The sequence below is a fragment of the Macaca nemestrina genome, chromosome 11 (assembly GCF_043159975.1).
Source record: "Macaca nemestrina isolate mMacNem1 chromosome 11, mMacNem.hap1, whole genome shotgun sequence".
Taxonomy (NCBI): domain Eukaryota; kingdom Metazoa; phylum Chordata; class Mammalia; order Primates; family Cercopithecidae; genus Macaca; species Macaca nemestrina.
The window spans coordinates 11213296-11233067 of NC_092135.1; the positions used below are offsets into that span (position 1 = coordinate 11213296).

Sequence of the window (19772 nt, forward strand, 5' to 3'; positions counted from 1 at the left end):
ACCCCACCAGTCTAACAGTGAATTTCTCAGCAGAAACTTTACAGGCCAGAAGACAATGGAATGATATATTGAAAGTGCTGAAAGAAAAAACCTGCCACTCAAGAATATGATATCTATCAAAATTATCACTTATAAATGAAAGGGAAATGAAATCATTCACAGACAAATAAATCCTGTGGGAATTCTATACCACTAGATCGGTTCTACAAGATATGCTCAAGGGAGTCTTAAACTTGGAAGTGAAATGATGATATTTACCATCATGAAAACACACAAAAGTATAAAACTTAATGGGTAAAGAAATATAAAGGAGGAAGAGAAAGGACTCAAACAGTATCACTACAGAAACCCATCGAAACAACAAACTGTAAGAGAAAAAGAAAGAAACACAGAATACATAGAATAATCAGAAAACAATTAACCATATGAAAAGAACAAAATCTCATATACCAACAACTTTGAATGTAAATAGATCAAATTCTCCTCTTAAAAGATACAAAATGGCTGAATAGATTAAAATACATGATATAACTATATGTTGCTTAAAAGAAACTCAGTTTTTCATTAAAAACATATATAGACTGAAAATAGAGGGATGAAAAAAAATACTCCACACAAACGAAAACCAAAAGTTAGGAGTACCCAAACTTATATCAGATAAAACAGATTTTAATTATTTCAAGAACAGTTAAAAAAAAAAAAAAAGACAAAGAAGGTCATTATATAATGATAAAGAGATCAACCCAGTAAGAGGACATAACTATTCCAAATATATATGCACCAAACATTGGAGTACCCAGATTCATAAAACAAATATTACTAGATCTAAAGAGAGATATAGACTGTAATACAATAATAGTGGGGGACTAACACCTCACTCTCAGCATGAGACAGATCTAGAAAGAAAATAAAGAAACATTGGACTTAAACTGAACATTAGATCAAATGGACCAAACAGACACTTAGAGAACATTCTACTGAACAATGCAGAATATGCATTATTTTCATAAGCACATGGAACATCTTCCAAGACAGGCCATATGTTTGGTCACAAAACAAGTCTCAACAAATCAGTTAAACAATATGCTTCTAAATGACCATTGGGTCAATTAAGAAATTAAGATGGAAATAAAAAAATTCTTTGAAATAAATGAAAATGGAAATACAACATACCAAAACCTGTGGGATACAACAAAGGCCCTGATAAGAGGGAAGTTTACAGCAATAAATACCTACACAAAAAAAGGAGAAAGACTACAAGTTAACAGTCTAACAATGCATCTCAAAAACCTGGAATAGCAAGAACAAAACAAACCTAAAATTAGTAGAACAGAAATAACAAAGATCAGAGCAGAAATAAATGAAACAGTGACCATAAAAATTATGAAGGATAAATGAAACAAAAAGTTGGTTCTTCAAAATGACAAACAAAATTAATAAACTGCTAGACTAACCAAGAAGACAGAATATCCAAATAAGTAAAATCAGAAATGAAAAGGAGACATTGCAACTGATACTACAGAAATAGAAAAGATCATCAGAGACTATTATGAACAACTACAAGCTGGGAAACCCAGAGGAAATGAATTCATGAAAACATATAAACTACCAAGACTGAATCAAGAAGAAATAGAAAACCTGAAGAGACCAATAATGTGTAGTGAGATTGAAATCAGTAAAGAAGGTCTCCCAACACAGAAACGCCCAGGAACAAATGGATTCAAAGTTGAATTTTACCAAACATACAAAGAAGTAATAACAGTCCTGAAACAATTCCAAAAAAAAATTGAAGAGGAGGGAATTCTCCTAACTCATTCTATAAGGTCAGCATTAGTATCATACCAAAACCAGGCAAGGATGCAAAAACTAGAAAAAAGAAAACTACAGGCCAATATCCCTGATGAACAAAGACACCAACATCTTCAACAAAGTACTAGCAAACCAAATCCAACAGCATGTTAGAAAGATAATACACCACAGATACAATACATTATATCAGGAATGTAAGGATGATTCAACACACACAAATCAGTAAACATGATATATCACAAGAAGATAATGAAGAATAAAAACCATATGACCATCTCGAAAGACATTGTAAAAGCATTTGAAAAACTTCAACATCTCAACAAACGCACAGAAGGAACATACCTCAAAATAATAAAAGCCATATACGACAAACCCAAAATCAACATTATACTGAATTTCAACAGAAAAGTTGAAATTGTTCCCCCTAAGAACTAGAAAAAGAGAAGGATGCCCACTTTCACACTCTTACTCAACATACTACTGGAAGTCCTAGCCAGAGCACTCAGGCAAGAGAAAGAAAGAAAAGGTATTCAAATTGGGAAAGAGGAAGTCAAATGACCTCTTTTTGCTGATGATATGATCTTGTATCTAAAAAAACCTAAAGACTCCACCAAAAATGCTTAGATTTCATAAATAAATTCAGTAAAAATCAACACATAAAAACCAGCAGCACTTCTATATATCAATAATGATCTAGTTGAGAAAGAAATCAAGAAGGCAATCCCATTTACAATAGCTACAAAAAATACCTAGGAATAAATTTAACCAAGAAGGTGAATGATCTCTACAAGGAAAACTACAAAACACTGATGAAAAATTTAAGATGACACAAACAAAAAAATCCCATGCCCTTGGATCTGAAGAACTAATATTGTTAAAATGACCATATTGCCAGAGCACTCTACAGATCCAGTGCAATCCCCATCAAAATACCAACATCATTCTTCATAGAATTTGAAAAAAAAATCCTAAAATTCATATAGAACCAAAAAAAGAGCCCAAATAACCAAAGCAATCCAGAGCAAAAAGAACAAAGCATCAAATTACCTGACGTCAAAATGTATTACAAGGCTACAGTAACCGAAACTGCATGGTACTGATGTAAAAACATACACACAGACCAATAGGACAGACTAGAGAACCCAGAAACAAAGCCAAATATTTACAGCTAACTGATCTTCAACAAAGTCAACAAGAACTTACAAAGCCAAATATTTACAGCCAATTGATCTTCAACAAAGTCAACAAGAACTTACACTGGGGAAAGGACATCCTCTTCAATAAATGGTTCTGAGAAAATCGGATAGCCACATACAGAATAAGGAAACTGGACACCTAGCTCTTACCACATGCAAAAATCAACTCAAGACAATTAAAGACATACATGTAACACCCAAAACTATAATATTACTACAAGAAAGGACAGGATCTTGCTGTCACCCAGGCTGGAGTGAAGTGGCATGATCATAGCTTACAGAAGGCTTAGACTCCTGGGCTTAGCTGATCCTCCTGCCTCAACTCCTGAGTAGCTGCAACTACAGGCATGCACCACCATGACCAGCTTATTTTTTAAATGTGTAGAGCTGAGATCTCATTATGTTTCCCAGGCTGGTCTTGAACACCTGGGCTCACGCAATCCTCCTGCCTTGCTGTCCCAAGGTGTTGGGATTATAGGCGCGATACATTATGCCCAGCCCCTTTTTATTTTTAACCATAGTTTAATTCACATATTTAAAGTTCCATCTGTTTTACACTTTATTATTTAAAAAAAAAAAACTAGTGACACAAACACTGACCAGTACATTACATTTTTAAGAATCATGTTCAAAAGATATAGGCCCTAAATAAGGAAGGAAAGTAAAGGGGCATATTTTAAAGAAAGCAGAAAGTTGAACTTAAAATAAAAGTTGAAGGAAAAAAAAAAAAAGCTGAAAGTTTCTAAGAGACACATTTTAAATGGAGTCAGACAAAAAGATTTCCAAGTAAAACTCAGAATTACAAGATAAAAGCATTTGAGTAAAGCAACTCATCTGGTCTTTTAAAGGAAAGCTTGACATAAGCTTTGTGAAACATAAGAAATGATGTTCCTCTCCCAGAATATGGTCAGGAAAGGTCCTAAAGGATAAAACCATTACATGAAGTAGAACTTTGAGTACTTAAACAACTATCTGTGTACCTGTGAGTGTCTGCGTATTAAAATGATTGAAAATAATTATCTAAGAAAAATATTGGCTCTGAATTCCCTTTCAGGCTGATACTCTTTTTAGGCTCAACTATTCATTCCCAAGAGAAGATAAACACTATCCACAACTCAACTGATGATTATAATTCCACTTTTCACTGAGTATAGAATAGCTGTACTCCAAGTACTTTTGATAAAGAACTCAAGAAAAACATGAGGAAACACACAAATACAGGATAAACACTCACAAATATGCTTATGCCAGGAGGTTACCAGTTTTTCAAAGGCAGCAGGCCTCAGTGATGTGAGAATATTTTTAATGATCATTATTATAAAAGTATACAAAAGCCACTTTTCCTATAGCTTAAGAATTATATTTTAAAATAAATATTCTAAAGGTACTATATCTTATGGTCTGTAAAAATTATCTTTACATATAAAACACTACCTTGAAGAATAATAACATGAAGAATCCATATTAACCATCCTTTGCATTCAGGAATTGAATCTTAAGTTATTGTGAAAATACTTAAATTCAGAGGAAATTTTCAGTGCAGCTATGTCAGCAGCAATCATAACTTATTCCACTTGTTATCTAATCTTAAAAAATGTTATACTGAGTAATGGAGCCTAACTCAACAACATTGAAGTAAGTTTTCTTCACTTACCCTTGCATAGTGGAATTCAACTCCATAGAGTTCTAAGGTACGTGCTGTGTTTAGGTAATTAAATTCTGCTTCTGCAGGAGATAAGCCTCTATAAAGACATCAAGTTAAAAATTGGATCAATCAATCAAATACAGCTAAATTAGAAAAAGGCTATTTATCTGAAAAAACTGAGCAGTCTTAAATCTACAAAACGCCATGCAGGACTACTCCTCTAACTTACCTGGAGGGCACATTTTCAGTAACCCAAATTATTATTTTCCAGAATACTTTCTTATTTTCTAGAAATACAAGAATACACCAAGTTTTTAAAGCTCCTTGCTATCCATATGGGTGACTGTAACAAAGCCCCTCACTTTTAGATATAACTTAAAAGCAGTATTTCTCAAAATTTGGTTCATACACAATATCTGCATTTAAATCACACAGGGTATCTCTGAAACTTGCAGATTCTAAGCCAACCTCCAGGGCAGTGCTTCTCAGAGTGTGGTGCACAATCAGAGGTTGATTCACAGTATGGAACCTGAGTGTTGGAGGCTTGTATAGCAATCTGGCAGGGTAATATCTGTTAAATCTAACAGTAAAAAACAAAACAAAAACACAAACAAACGAGGACTTGTATTTTTACATCTTTGCTTTCTCCACTTTACTTTTCTAGTAATTAATTTTTATTATATTTTACAAAACATAAATAATACAATAATGACAGCTGGAGGGAAGAAATCATCTTTCATCACAGATGGTTTAAGAAGACTATTCTGTAGAGTCTGATTTTGAAAGGACGAGGTCAAAACTGTTTATATTTAAAAACAATCCCAAGTGATTCTTATAAACACAAGTTGAAGAACCACTGCTCTACATGTAAGGCCTTTAAAAATAGATTTACTCCTATTTCACATATAGTTTTAACAACCTTAGTTATCTGTTATTATCAGACTACAGCAGAGCAAAAGCAGCAAATTACAAAAACAAAGATACAAACTTTCTATTCACTAATGTTACTAGAAAAGGGAGCCAACAGCCTGCTAATGCACAAAACAAGCAGCACACTTCAAATTTCTATAAAATTAAATATATACTCCCTCCAGTTAAAGTGGATAATTCTATTTTTCTTCATTTAAAGATCTGATGAATCATGTACTTAAATCAAACAGAAATATATAATCAACAGAAATATATAATCAATAAGCTTCTCCTTAAGTCTTTTTATTATTGGTAAATTAAAAAAATCTGGCTTATCTTCAAACTCTTGATTCTGATATGCTATATGTATAACTTTCACTATGAATGGAATTTACTTAGACTAAAAATAGCCCCCTCACCACATTAGGCAGTCTACGCTTACGCCAGGAGGTGACCAGTTTTTCAAACTCTTACTCTTAGTCTATTTTAGATCAGGAATCAGCAAACCTTTTATTGCAAAGGGCTAGATAGTAGATATTGTAGGCTTTTAGGACATACAGTCTCTGTGGCAACTATTTAGCTTGGCCATTGTGCGAAAACAGCCAGACAACATATAAATGAATGAGGGTATCTGTGTTCCAGTAAGTGTTTATTCATGAACACTGAATTTTATGAAATTTCACATGCCACAAAATGCTATTCTTTTGACTTTCTGCAACCATTTAAAATCTATATAACAATCTTAGCCTGTGGACCATATAAAAATAGGCAATGGGGGCCGGGTGCGGTGGCTCATGCCTGTAATCCCAGCACTTTGAGAGGCCGAGGCAGGCGGATCATGAGGTCAGGAGATCGAGACCATCCTGGCTAATACGGTGAAACCCCATCTCTACTAAAAATACAAACAATTAGCTGGGCGTGGTAGCGGGCGCCTGTAGTCCCAGCTACTTGGGAGGCTGAGGCAGGAGAATGGCATTAACCCGGGAGGCGGAGATTGCAGTGAGCTGAGATCGTGCCACTGCACTCCAGCCTGGGCGACAGAGTGAGACTCTATCTCAAAAAAAAAAAAAAAAAAAAAAAAAAGGCAATGGGCCATGGTTTGTTATGCTGTCTTAGATACATGAGTTATTAGCAAAAGAAAGTTTTCTGAATAATAACAACAGCTAACATTTCTTCAGTGTGTACAATGTGCTATGTATGGTTATGAGAACCTCATGTATATCAACTCATTTAAGACCTACAATAACTCCAGAGATAGATAGATACTTTTATTATCCCTAGTTTACATAAGGAAACAGAGAAGAGGCATAAAGCAGTTTGGCCAAGGTTATAAGATAGTAACCAATCTTACAGAATTTCAAACCAGGCAGTCTGGCTCTCTAGTTCAGACTCTTACCAATATGCAACACTGCCTTAGTTTTTCCCTGAGTATTCAGAATCGTATATTGAAGCACAACTGAATTCTGAACTAATAAACAATATTACTTTCTATTCAAGGCAACAAATCTCTTTTGAAAAAATAATATAGAAAATTATACTCACACAAAAGAATCAAAGTTGAATGAATATTGTTAATGAATGAATATTGATAAGGTTAAGTATCCCTTATCTGAAATGCTTGGGATCATAAGTGTTTCAGATTTCAGATTTTTTCAAGTTTTGAAATATTTACATACACATAATGCAATATCTTGGGATAGAAACCAAGTCTAAACATGAAATTTATGTTTCATATATACTTTATACACATAGCCTGAAGGTAATATTGTATCATATTTAAAATAATTCTGTGTATGAAACAAAGTTTTGACCACATTTTTACTGAAACCCATTATATGAGATCAGGTGCAGAATTTTCCACTTGTGGTGTAATGTCAGTGCTCAAAAAGTTTCAAATTTTAGAGCTCTCTGAATTTCAAACTTGGGTTAAGGATGTTCAACCTGTAGTGTTTTTAAAGAAATATTTTTAAAAAATTAATTTAGTATTATATAGAGTTCCTTTTCTCCTCTTGGCTCACTACCAAGGAGAATCAAGTCCTTTATACCTAAAAACTGAGAAAGAATTACTAAGCAGACGGATCTCTACAATGTGACTATACTATTTATATTCTAAAATTACTTAGACTATTACACAATAGCAAATAAATGTCTGTTTACAGATAGCTTAATGGCTCTTAATAGAAATGAAAATGAGCCTCATATAGTCTATGAAATCATTTTTTAGCATAGATTACCTATATTTCTTTAAAATAATATTATTTTAGGTAAGAGTAATTATTCTATATTAAATACAGCCATCAAATTAGAAGTAATTTCAAACATTTCTCTAGAAAGAATGCCATTAAGAAGTTTATCAAATAAAAAACTAAAAAACTCTTACATGTGTTGCTGATGTAATTTTGCAATTTCTTTTTCAAAATCTTGAGGTTGATTAGGAATGAAAGAATAATCTGAGAGGTAGCCTGACAAGTTCTCTGACTGATCGTAGTCTCCAAGTTCAGCTAATAATGAAAGGAAAATATTCACATTTTAATAAACAAATTTTTAAATTATTATAGTCAAATCAGTGATGTCATTAATTCTATTTCTGGATGTAAAGTACTTATGTTTCTAATATAACCACTTCAGCAAGCTACAGCAATCCATTTAACATTCTTCTAGGTCTCAATTTCAGAGGAAATTTTTTTTTCCAAAAATCATAGTAATTGCTAACTAACTGAAGATTTAATTACATTTCCACTGCAGTCACTATTTTCTATATAGTAACACATCTACAGAACTCCCACATTAAAGCCAATGTACTAGCAACACAAACCACAAAGTTATATGCTATTTGACCTAAAAATGGGCTGATACTTACACTGAACAGCAAATGAAGCTAAAAGGGCAGCAGTATTAGAAGGACAGGGTAATCTAATAAAACAAAACAAAAATACATAACCGAAGGTTAAACATAGTAATTTCAAAAGTACTATAATTTGTTAAACAATCACACTTGAAGTTTCATGTGATTTAACTATTAAGAAATAAACTTATCTGATGAAAAGAATTCACACTACATGTAACCTTCTTAAATAATTTATTTGCAATGACCATGAATTACTTAATACAGATTTTAAAAGTATTTTTTAAAGTCCATTACAAAAAAATTTGTAAGAAATTTAAAGAGCCCACCTTCCAGTAAGAATGTCTTGTTTAATTTGCAAAAAATACTGGTACCTTAAAAAAAAAAAAAAAAAAAGGATAGCATTTACTAGAATTGCAACAATTTCAATTCTAAGAAACTATATACTTACATTAACAAATAAAAATATTTAAATATTTGCTTTTATAATTTACATATTAAAACACGTAAAGTAGTTTAAAAATAAGATTTCCTAAGCTCATGAATCTAAATCTTTAAAATTCTTTGATGTATGAAATTTGTACTTCGAATGTCTTGTTTCCACTGGCTTCCATTATAGAAGCCCTCAAGATTTTAAACAGTTACATGACAGAGGGAGAAATATTCTGAGGGTTGGTATATGCAGAAAGTAGAAGTGGGAAGCATAGAAAACCTGAGTATCACAAACATGAAAGAGTTGACAGTAGCAATGCATTAGAGACCAGCCAAGATTTTTGCTGGTCTGAGACAGAAAGTCAGCTATGAGTACAGGCCAGTGTTTTGATCATTTTATCATCAGATGGCAGGAAGCTGCCTGTTACAGAAAAGCACCTATACACTTCCATTTGAGTTAAGAAGTTTCTCTTTGTTTAGGGGGGGAAAAAAGAGCTCTTTTGTCTATTATCGTTAGAACTGTCAAGTATTCAATTTCCTGTGAAACGAACAAAAACATAAGTTTTCTTTAACAAGCCTACTGTCGTTGCTTAAAAGATAGCATTGTCCTTTGGTCTCTGTTAGTGGGTAACCCATTCACTCAAAGATTTTTTTTTTTTTTTTTTTTTTTTGAGACGGAGTCTTGCTCTGTTGCCCAGGCTGGACTGCAGTGGCCGGATGTCAGCTCACTGCAAGCTCCGCCTCCCGGGTTCCCGCCATTCTCCTGCCTCAGCCTCCCGAGCAGCTGGGACTACAGGCGCCCGCCACCTCGCCCGGCTAGATTTTTGTATTTTTTAGTAGAGACGGGGTTTCACCGTGTTAGCCAGGATGGTCTCGATCTCCTGACCTCGTTATCCGCCCGTCTCGGCCTCCCAAAGTGCTGGGATTACAGGCTTGAGCCACCGCGCCCGGCCTCACTCAAAGATTTATCAATACTTGGGCAAAGTCATCTGTGTTGTATAGGGGTGGCAGACGACCAAACTTTGTGGTTTTAAATGTTTAACCAGGAAATTTTAAGATTTTTATTTCACTAAAAAAAAATACATATTCAAAGAGTCAAAAGTCATTAGAAATTCTAGTTTGGCTGATTAAAGTCATTGAAGAGCTCCATGACAATATTCAAATTACCAAAGAGGTTTTCAGAGAATCAAATACTCATTATTAAAAAAAAAAAAAAAAAGAATACAAATATCCTGGCTTCATATATAATTTCTTGTGAGGCTTAGTGCATAATATTATAAATATAATCTATTTACTCAATCCAAGACAGTATATTTCTATCAGGCCTGTTTTGGTTTAATAATTCAAAGTTATTTCAGAGGCCAAGGTGGGCGGATCACAAGGTCAGGAGATCCAGACCATCTCAGCTAACACGGTGAAACCCCGTCTCTACTAGAAAAAAAACAAAAACAAAACAAAACAAAAAAAACAAAAGGGCCGGGCGCGGTGGCTCACGCCTGTTATCCCAGCACTTTAGGAGGCCGAGGCGGGTGGATCACGAGGTTAGGAGATCGAGACCATCCTGGCTAACACAGTGAAACCCCGTCTCTACTAAAAATACAAAAAAAAGTAGCCAGGTGTGGTGGCGGGCGCCTGTAGTCCCAGCTACTCGGGAGGCTGAGGCAGGAGAATGGCGTGAGCCCGGGAGGCGGAGCTTGCAGTGAGCTGAGATCACGCCACTGCACTCCAGCCTGGGCAACAGAGCGAGCCTCCGTTTCAAAAAAAAAAAAATTCGCTGGGCGTGGTAAGGGGACCTGTAGTCCTAGCCACTCGGGAAGCTGAGGTAGGAGAATGGCGTGAACCCGGGAGGCGGAGCTTGCAGTGAGCCAAGATCGCGCCATTGCACTCCAGCCTGGGCGACAGAGCGAGACTCAGTCCCAAAAATAAAAATAAAAATAATTCAAAGTTAAAGTTTCCTGGTGAGAAACAATCTTATAGTCAGGATTTAAAGGTCATGTATATCCTTGCCGTAATATTGTAAATCTGACATAAATAATGCCTATACTTGCCAAATTTTACTTATATACTCATTTAACCAAGAGGCAAGAACTTAAAACTGTTAAAAGCAGAAACCAGAATTCAAGTCCTAGGCAAAACTAGCTTGTGATCTTGGGCAAATTAGTTAAAATGTGGCTGAGCCTTAGTTTCTACATTTGTAAAAAGAAAGTAGTATCAATTTGCCTAGCATATGTATCTTAGGAATTGGAAAAATTCAATTCTAATGATGCTAGCACCTGCTAAAACTAAATAGTGTTTAACCTTGTGGAACCTGTTTGACTCCATTATTTCCCCGCCCCCCTCCCCGCCCACTATTTCAAAATTAAAGGAATATTTTTTACTAATTAAACTAAACTAATTCACTAATTAAAAGGATATTTTAAAAATTAATTTAGTACTACATAGAGTTTATTTTCTTCTCTTGGCTCACTACCAAACAGAATCAACTTTCATACAGCTAAAAACTGAAAAAGAATTACTAAGCAGATTCATCTGCATATTGGGAATGTATATTTACATTCTTGAAATCTCAAGGTAAGGAGGTATAGCAGATTTCCTGTTTCCTGGGGTCTAAACTAGTTCTGAAAACTTAGCAGCTGTGGCAGAAGGTACACTGTTACTAATCATAACTATCACATTAAGACTACTCAAGCATTAAAGCTTTGGCTAATATGTAGCCTTGGCTACATATTAGAATCATTTGGGGGAACTTCTACATACCTACGCCCAGGTCCCATCTAAGACCTGTTCAATCAGAATTATCTAGGGATGTGACCAAGACATCATTATGGTTTAAAGCTCCCCCACATGATTCTAATTTCTAATCAGAGTAGAAAAATCACTGATACACACTATGGTAGTAAAATTAAAAAAAAACTAGACATTTACCCCATTTTACCAAATAATACCAGTTATAAGATTCCATAACATTCCATTACAAAAGGGTCTGAGAACAAGTTAATTCCTTGACTACCATCAAACTTGATTTTACTTTTTTCTGCTTCAGGAAGTTATTTCAACTTATTAGAGAGACACATTTATTTCCTTATTATGTTTTCAATGCAGGCTATACAAGAATCAACACATTCTACTTCCACTCAGAAATTCAAAGACAGTTTTTCAAGTGAAGCACATTATGAACATGGTTATAACTCATAATATTTTAAGGGTTATAATATTAAGCCAGGATGTATACATATAACACAACTTTGTTTTTCAAGAGGAATTAGCTTGGATTCTACTATTAGCTGCAAGCATTAGGATTACATAATCCAGAGACAACATTACTGAATACTCCCATTGTTAAAAAAAGGAACACCTGCACACTCACCCCAAAACACACTGAAAAGAAATCTCTAGAATTTCAATCTAATTTTTCTCACTTGGTTTACTATTGAAAACTCTGCAAACACCTTAGAACTGGCAGCTGCAGCTAATTAAGTATCTTTAATTTATCCTTTTGTTTCTCCACTCCAAGACAGTATCCTAAATGATAACCAATACATTAAAATTTAACATCCTATCTATAGGTAATTTTAAGTATGGATTTTTAAATTTGACACCTATCTTATATAGTAATTCTGAATGTAGTCACTGGCCTATATTCTTATATCTGAGAATTTTACAGAGAGTATAACATGCTAATTTTTAACTGTCTTTTTAAAAAAATCATTACTAATTACTAATTCTGTCTTTCAGGCAACACACAAGGTTGTCATTCAGGTTAATACTGACAGTAACCACACTGTTGGTATTTCTCCATTTCTACCTTCAATATTTCACCTTACATTCAAGAACATTATCAAAATGTTCATCTAGATAATTCACGTATATACTCTGTCAAGTTGAAATGACCACAAAATTAGATAGTAACATAAGCTGAGACTTAAAATGGAGAGTCAAGTGGGCATGTAAAGGCCTCAAAATGCTAGTGCACTCTCTGCAACATCCTTTATAAACTCCATTATACTTTTTTGGAATCAAAGATTAAAAACACATAAGGGACAAAAGGTACCTACTGACTTGCAAATAATGGTTATATATTTTATAAATTCTATGTTCTCCCCAATAAAAAAAGATACTAGAATATGCTTTCACATGGGAAAAAAAACCATACATTTCTCACCACACAGCATCCTTTGGATACAATTTCAGCAACATTTGATGACCTCAATTAATTATAGCCACACTTAAGCAGTGTTCACAAGTAGAAATTTTTAATATTTATATGGCTCAGGAGGCTGCTTGGGGCTGGACTGGGCCACCCTGAGGTTCTAAATCCCCTTACACTCTCCTAGCCATCCAAAAAAGGAGGAAAACATTATCTTGGAATAGCCATAACTTATTCTGTGTACTGACTGGAAAGCTCAGAATTACACCATAGTAATTTCCTTTTGCCTAATTAATTTCAAAATTTTATATTAGAGTTTTGACAATATTTTCAAAAAAAATATGCTCCATAAACCCACCTTGTATATTCTTCTTGTAACTTGTTGGGGTCACTTACAAAAAATTTGACTCTAAAGTTCAAATTGTAAGGAGATCCTCCTAGAATTAATAAAAGTAGTTCTAATTAATCAGACTATATTAATCCTTTATCTTTATAAAGTAAACTTGCAAAATGTTAAATATGTATGCTCACTCTTTAGCTGCTTCCTTATTGGTTTGTTTGGATCCAGCCACCTCTGAAAAATAAATTAAAAAAATTGATTTCTTTTTTCCTTTGGGAACTACTATATTGATTCTTACAAATCTGTTCCATTTGGAGATTAATGCTTAAAGCTGCATTTCAGAAAAGGCCCAGGTAGGAAAAATATCATTGCATTACAGACAATATTTTTCATATCAAATGTAATAAAATTATGCTAGAAATTAGTGAATTCATTTGTGTTAATATTAAGATTTTGATTTGACTTTTCCATCACACTGTACAATGTGCAATAACCTCTATTTCAAAAGTAAAGCTGGTTAATAATTGCAGCAACCTGAAGTGATTCATATTAATCTAACTATATTTCTTAATAATCTGGCAAGTTTTCAAAATTCTCTTCACCCTTCACACACACACACACACACACACACACACACACACACACACACCCCACACACAAAATCTTGGGCTTTATACCCATTCAGGCAAAATTCTACTACAGAACTTGAAAATCCACTGAGGAGAAATTTTATAACATTTACCTCATTCCTTTAAAAATAAAATACCTCCCCTTTAAAAAAAACCCACCAATTTTTAAAGATATAATGTTTAGTTTTGAGGATGATTTTTATGTGTGAGAAATTTTAAGCAGTTTCAATACTTCTGAAGGCCAGTTTAGCTCTATTTCTGGACAATTAGGGCTGAATTCAGAAAAATTTCAACTGCTAACATGTTTCGGTTAAAAAAAAAAATCAAAGAACCCAAAATGAGGTACTAGATATGGTAGAATTTTCCAAGTAAGTTTATGTATCATTATTTATAAACCAAACTTCTACCACCCATAATTAAATCCAGGCAGAACACATAGATTTTTAATAATAAATAAATGGCTGGGAGTAATTAATAATGATTTCCTCTCCATTGTCCATAACATCCAACACATTAAATCCAAGTCTATCTTCAAACTGTATCTAGAACTTATCAGTCTATCATCCTTATCTCTCTAGTCTAAGCTCTGCCTATCGCCACTTAATTGCTCTCCCAGTTGATGTTCTTATCACCATGTCCCTCTTCATGCTCCATAAAGAAGCAAGAGTAGTCTTAAAACATAAATTTGAATATGTCACTCATTTGCTTAACACTTCTTGATAATTTCTCAGTAGTAGATCCAAAAACTATGGCTTGTATGGTCTCTTCTTACCTCTTCCACCTCAACTTACTAAATTCCAGCCATAATGGCCTCCTTTCTGTTTCTGAAAGATGTCATCATAAGGCCCTCAATTTCAAGCTTCCCTTTCACAGAATGCCCTCTAGATTTCCTACCGTACTCTTCACTATCTGTAAGTCTCAGCTTAAAGCCTGCCACCTCAAAAAGGCCTTCACTGACCACCCTACCAAAAGTATGTCATACAGCTCCCATTTATTTTCTATGAACAAGTAAGGAACATTATATTCCTTCATTACATTGCCTCAATTAAATCTGTTTCACCTTTTTTTTTTCCTGACTCCCTCATTAGATTATAATGAAACCAGGGATAAAAGCTGTTTCAGTCAATACTGTACAGTCAGCACCTAGCACAGGGCTTGACATAATATGAATTAAAAATACTGTCAGAAGCAGTGGCACACACCAGTAATCCCGTCTCAAAATAAGCAAGAAAGTAAGTAAAGTAAATAAGTAAATAAATAATTTACTGAAGGACTAAACCTGCTGAATGACTCAATAGCCAGGGGTAGGATTTTCAGCCCTGTTTAATACACTTTCCTCAATCTATCTACCCATTTATCCACCTTCCCATCCATCTATCTATTAATCTAATGATTTTTGTTCTTAATATCTTCTAGGAAAAGTCATAAATTATATCCATTTTAATGACTGTCTACAATCAAAGTTTCAGATCAATTAATCTATTGAAAACCTGTCTTCCTCATTCAGTTTGCCTTCAAAATATTCTGGTAAAAGAAATACAAACACATTTATATACACAGATGCGTTAAGCTGACATAGCTTAGAAGTACAAAGACAAGCACTGAGAAATTTAATAGCTCTCAACAATGATATCAATGAGATAGGGCTTAGGTTCTTGGTTTAAACCAGGAAGGTGGAACAGTGCTATAACAAGCACTACTGAACAGTAAAAATAGCATTTGTTGTAAAAATCCATCATTAAGTTGCGAAACAAACTAGGAAAAAACATAATATATAAAGAAGTTCTACATATCAATAAGAAAAAAACTGACACTAATAGAAAAACAGGCAATGAATAAGAATGGAAGTTCACAATCAAGGAAATACAAATGGCATTTAAGTATATGACAAGACAGTCAATCTTGATCATAATTAGAGAAATACAAAAGTAATCTACATTGGGTTATTAGTTTTCGACAGTAACATTGGGCAAAGACTGAAACGTATGATGACATACACGTGAGAAGAACAGGCACTCTCGTACATAGCTTCTGAAAGTATAAATTGTACCATCTCAATGGAGGATAACTTTGCAAAATTTATCAAACTATAAAATTATAAAATATGACATATGACAAGACAGCATTATTTTTATGCAGTATTTTTAGTGAGATATATTTCATGCACCACAAAATTTACCATTTTAACAGGTATGTGTCATTATACTTTAGTATATTCCCTATGGTATGCAACCATCGTCACTATTTAATTCCAGAATATTTCCACCACCCTCAAAGGAAATCTTGTACCTATTAGCAGTCAGTCTCAATATGCCCTTCCCTCCTGCCCTTAACAATCACTAACCTACATTCTGTCTCTACGAATTTATGTTTTGAACATTTCATAAGAATGGAATCATACAACAGGCTGACTTTTGTGTTTGTCTGCTTTCACATAGTATAATGTTTTCAAGGTTCATCTACATTGTAGCATGTAACAATAATTCATTCCTTTGTGTGGCTGATACTGGGTTGTGTCTACTTTTTGACTATTATGAGTAATACTGCTATGAACATTTGTGTACACATTTTTGTGTGAACATGTGTTTTCAATTCTCTTGGGTATATGCCTAGGAGCAGTATTGTTGGGTCACAGGATAACTGTATATTTAACTTTTTGAGAAACTGCCAAACTTGTTTCCACAGTGGCTTTTTACATCTCCAATATCAATGTATAAAGTCTGCCATTTCTTCACATCCTCATCAATACTACCTTTAAAAAATTATAGCCATCCCAATGAGTGTGCTGTGGTATGCCCTTCCTTTTCATTGCTGAATATTTCATTGTGTAGATATACCACATTTGGTTTATCTAGTCATCACTTGATTGACAGTTGGATTGTTCCCATATTTTAGCTATTATGAATAATGTTGCTACGAACATCTGTGTATAAATTTTTGTGTGGGCATACATTTTCAAATCTCTTCAATATGTATCTGGGAGCGGAACTGCTTACAGTAACTGTTTTAATACATCTTGAAAACACATGTTATAAACCCTTAATTTTGTTCTTACATAAATGGGCATTGGGATTATATCACCACCTATAGTTATAGACAGCATTTTCTGTGCCAAGAACTGCTGTACTAACTGGATTACTGTGCTACATCTGAGAAAAGGTGAACTGTCTGCAATGAAATATGTATGAATTTTAAATGTAATATTTTATTAGAAACTATAACTATCTAGTTAATACTGATAGCTAATAAGAGATGGCACTACATCATCAACTCCATTCATGGAGGAGTGTCTATTTAAGGATGCAGCTCTGTTTCTAATCTTTTCAAACCTTTCAAAGCGTTTAGACATTGCTAATCGGTTACCTGATGGCTCATGGTTTCTAATCTTTTCAAAGCCAATTTCCCATTCTTTTCCCTGGGAAGAATCTCTTGTTTACTCCATATACTGCTTCATATGACAAAGTTAATTTTTGTATCTGCCAAAACGTCGTAATAAAATTTCTACATTTGAGATCTGCAAGGTTTCTACTAAGAAATCCACTGATTATTTTATTGAGGTGCACTTGTATGTAACAAGCCACTTTTCTCTTTCTCTTGCTGCTTTCAAAAGTCTGTCTTTCGACCACTTTCACTGTACTTGGAGTTCAGTGAGCTTCTTCTATTTGTACATCTGTATCTTTCTGCAAATTAGGGGAAAGATACCTGGTAAGACTCTATCTCTACAAAAAAAAAAAATAATAATAATTAGCCACGTGTGGTGGTACATGCCTGTAGTCCTGGTTACTCGGGAGGCTGAGGTGGGAAGCTAGGAGGTTGAGGTTCAGCCTGAGAGGTTGAGGCTGCTGTGAGCCATGGTCGCACCATTGCACACTGCACTCCAGTCTGGGTGACAGAGCAAGACCATGTTTCAATCAATCAAACAAGTAATTTAACTCCAAACTGTTCAGGGTTGCTATTGTAAACAGCCTTGGTCTTAAAGAAAATATAATTTGGACAAATTACAGCCATATATTTATTTCATCTGTTTCAGTATCACTTTGGAGATTAAATTCTAGCTTACATTCTTTTCCACAGTATCAAGTTTTAGATGTGTATTTTTTTCCCTTAACTCATTCATTATTTGAAGCCTACTTTCTATAAGGCACTGTGCCAGGTACTGGGGTGATATAAGATCAAAACATGGTCCCTATCCTCAAAAACTGGTAAGAAACATATCAGCTCAATCAAGTATCACCACTGCTACAGATAAAAAAGAAAGAGATAAATTATACCTGGGGAGTAGTGGTAGTCAGGAAAGGCTTGAGAGGAAAAGTGACCTTTACTCTAAGTCTTAAAAAAAGTGAAGGGAGAGGGGTAGGTAAAGGATGTGAGGGGAATGAAGGATGTGAGTTAAAGTAAAGGTGAGATATTTCAGGCACAGAATGTATTTATGCCCAAGATAGCAAAGATCAAGTATTGCATATTTCATCTGAAAATATTCCATTTTCTATCCATTTTTAGAAATCTTTAGCAGTAATACCTGCCATTACTCATCTTAATGGCAGCTGTATACATTGTGATATTAATCTTTTGTTTCTCTTATAAATCAATCCTATTTCTCACTAGAAATCAAGTTAGAAACTTGGGAGGAAGAACATCTCCCAAATAAAGTAATTCTGGAGAGTCACTAGATCCAGCAAAAAACATAGGGCTTAGTAAAACAGTAGAAAGAAAAGATGTGGAAAACTTGGATTTGATCCCAACTTTACCTTTCACTATGCTAAATAAAATAAAATTATAACAAAAACAATGGCTAAATAAAAATAAAACAAAATTTAACAAATAAAATTAAAACAAAAACAATGCTGGAGAACTAGTGGGGCTCGATAAATCCTCGTGTGAATACGTTCCCACTACAGCTCCCCTTTTACCTCTCAAGTCTTTTATTATTTTATTATAAAAACCAGGTGACTTAACCAAATGGGTGACTATGAATGATGGTCAATGAGTATCAGACTCGCATAGGGACTTTCTTCAGATATTTAGGTGAATAGACCAACTAACCATGAATCTCTAGGCATAGGGTGTCAGCAATTTTTTTATGTTTCCCAAGGGATTTGGAAGCATAGCCAAGTTTAGATGAATGATCGTTTACCCTTTTGTTTTCTATAATAAATTTTTTATTTAAAAAACAGTATCAATATAAAACATTCAAGTTTTTTTTTTTTTTTCTCTCTCTCTCACACACACACAGCAAAAAAACACATAAAAGTCCTTTATTATGGCTCTTCCAATTCTACTCTCCCATCCAAAGAGGTAGCCTCTGTTCACTACCAGTAAGTATACCTTACAATGCTGTGGTACACCTGCATATAAGCATTTAATAATTATACATATATGCTGAACTTAGTGCAGACACCCAATCAGCATAGTGCATTAAAGTCCAGAACTCCTGGGCTCAAGTGGTTCTCCTGCCTCAGCCTCCCCAGTAGCTGGGACTACAGGCATGCATCACCATGCCCAGCAGATGTCACATACTTTATTCAACTATTCTCTTATGAGGGTTTCAGGTTTTTCCATTACTATTTCCTATTAAAAATAGTGTTGCAAGAGAAATTCTTCCATACAATAAATTTTTAATTTTGATATATGCTGCCATCTGCCTTCCAAAAACACTTTTTCACTTTATACTCTCACCAAGTATCTTGAGAATGCACATTTCCCCTGAGCCTTTGCCAGAACAGGTAGTGTGAATCTGTATTTTTGCTAATCTAGTATGCAAAGAGTGTTATCATTGTAATTTGCATCTCTCTGATTAACTAGTGAAGCTGAATATCTTGT

At 34.2% G+C, this 19772-nt stretch overlaps 1 protein-coding gene across 7 annotated transcripts in view; it reads right to left on the minus strand.

The window, feature by feature from the left end:
- Positions 1 to 19772, minus strand: part of LOC105492475 (protein tyrosine phosphatase non-receptor type 4) — a 238258-nt gene that overhangs the window by 94353 nt on the left and 124133 nt on the right. For 4 of the 7 annotated variants that reach the window (XM_011759654.3, XM_011759657.3, XM_011759656.3 and 1 more), the window contains exons 4-9: positions 13515 to 13557; positions 13342 to 13441; positions 8734 to 8778; positions 8420 to 8472; positions 7940 to 8060; positions 4660 to 4747 (exon numbers count right to left, since the gene is read on the minus strand). In XM_011759654.3, the coding sequence (XP_011757956.1) occupies positions 4660 to 4747; positions 7940 to 8060; positions 8420 to 8472; positions 8734 to 8778; positions 13342 to 13441; positions 13515 to 13557 (450 nt within the window). The remainder of the gene's footprint in view (positions 1 to 4659; positions 4748 to 7939; positions 8061 to 8419; positions 8473 to 8733; positions 8779 to 13341; positions 13442 to 13514; positions 13558 to 19772) is intronic. The other 3 variants (XM_011759658.3, XM_071072609.1, XM_071072610.1) reach the window with 3 other exon arrangements.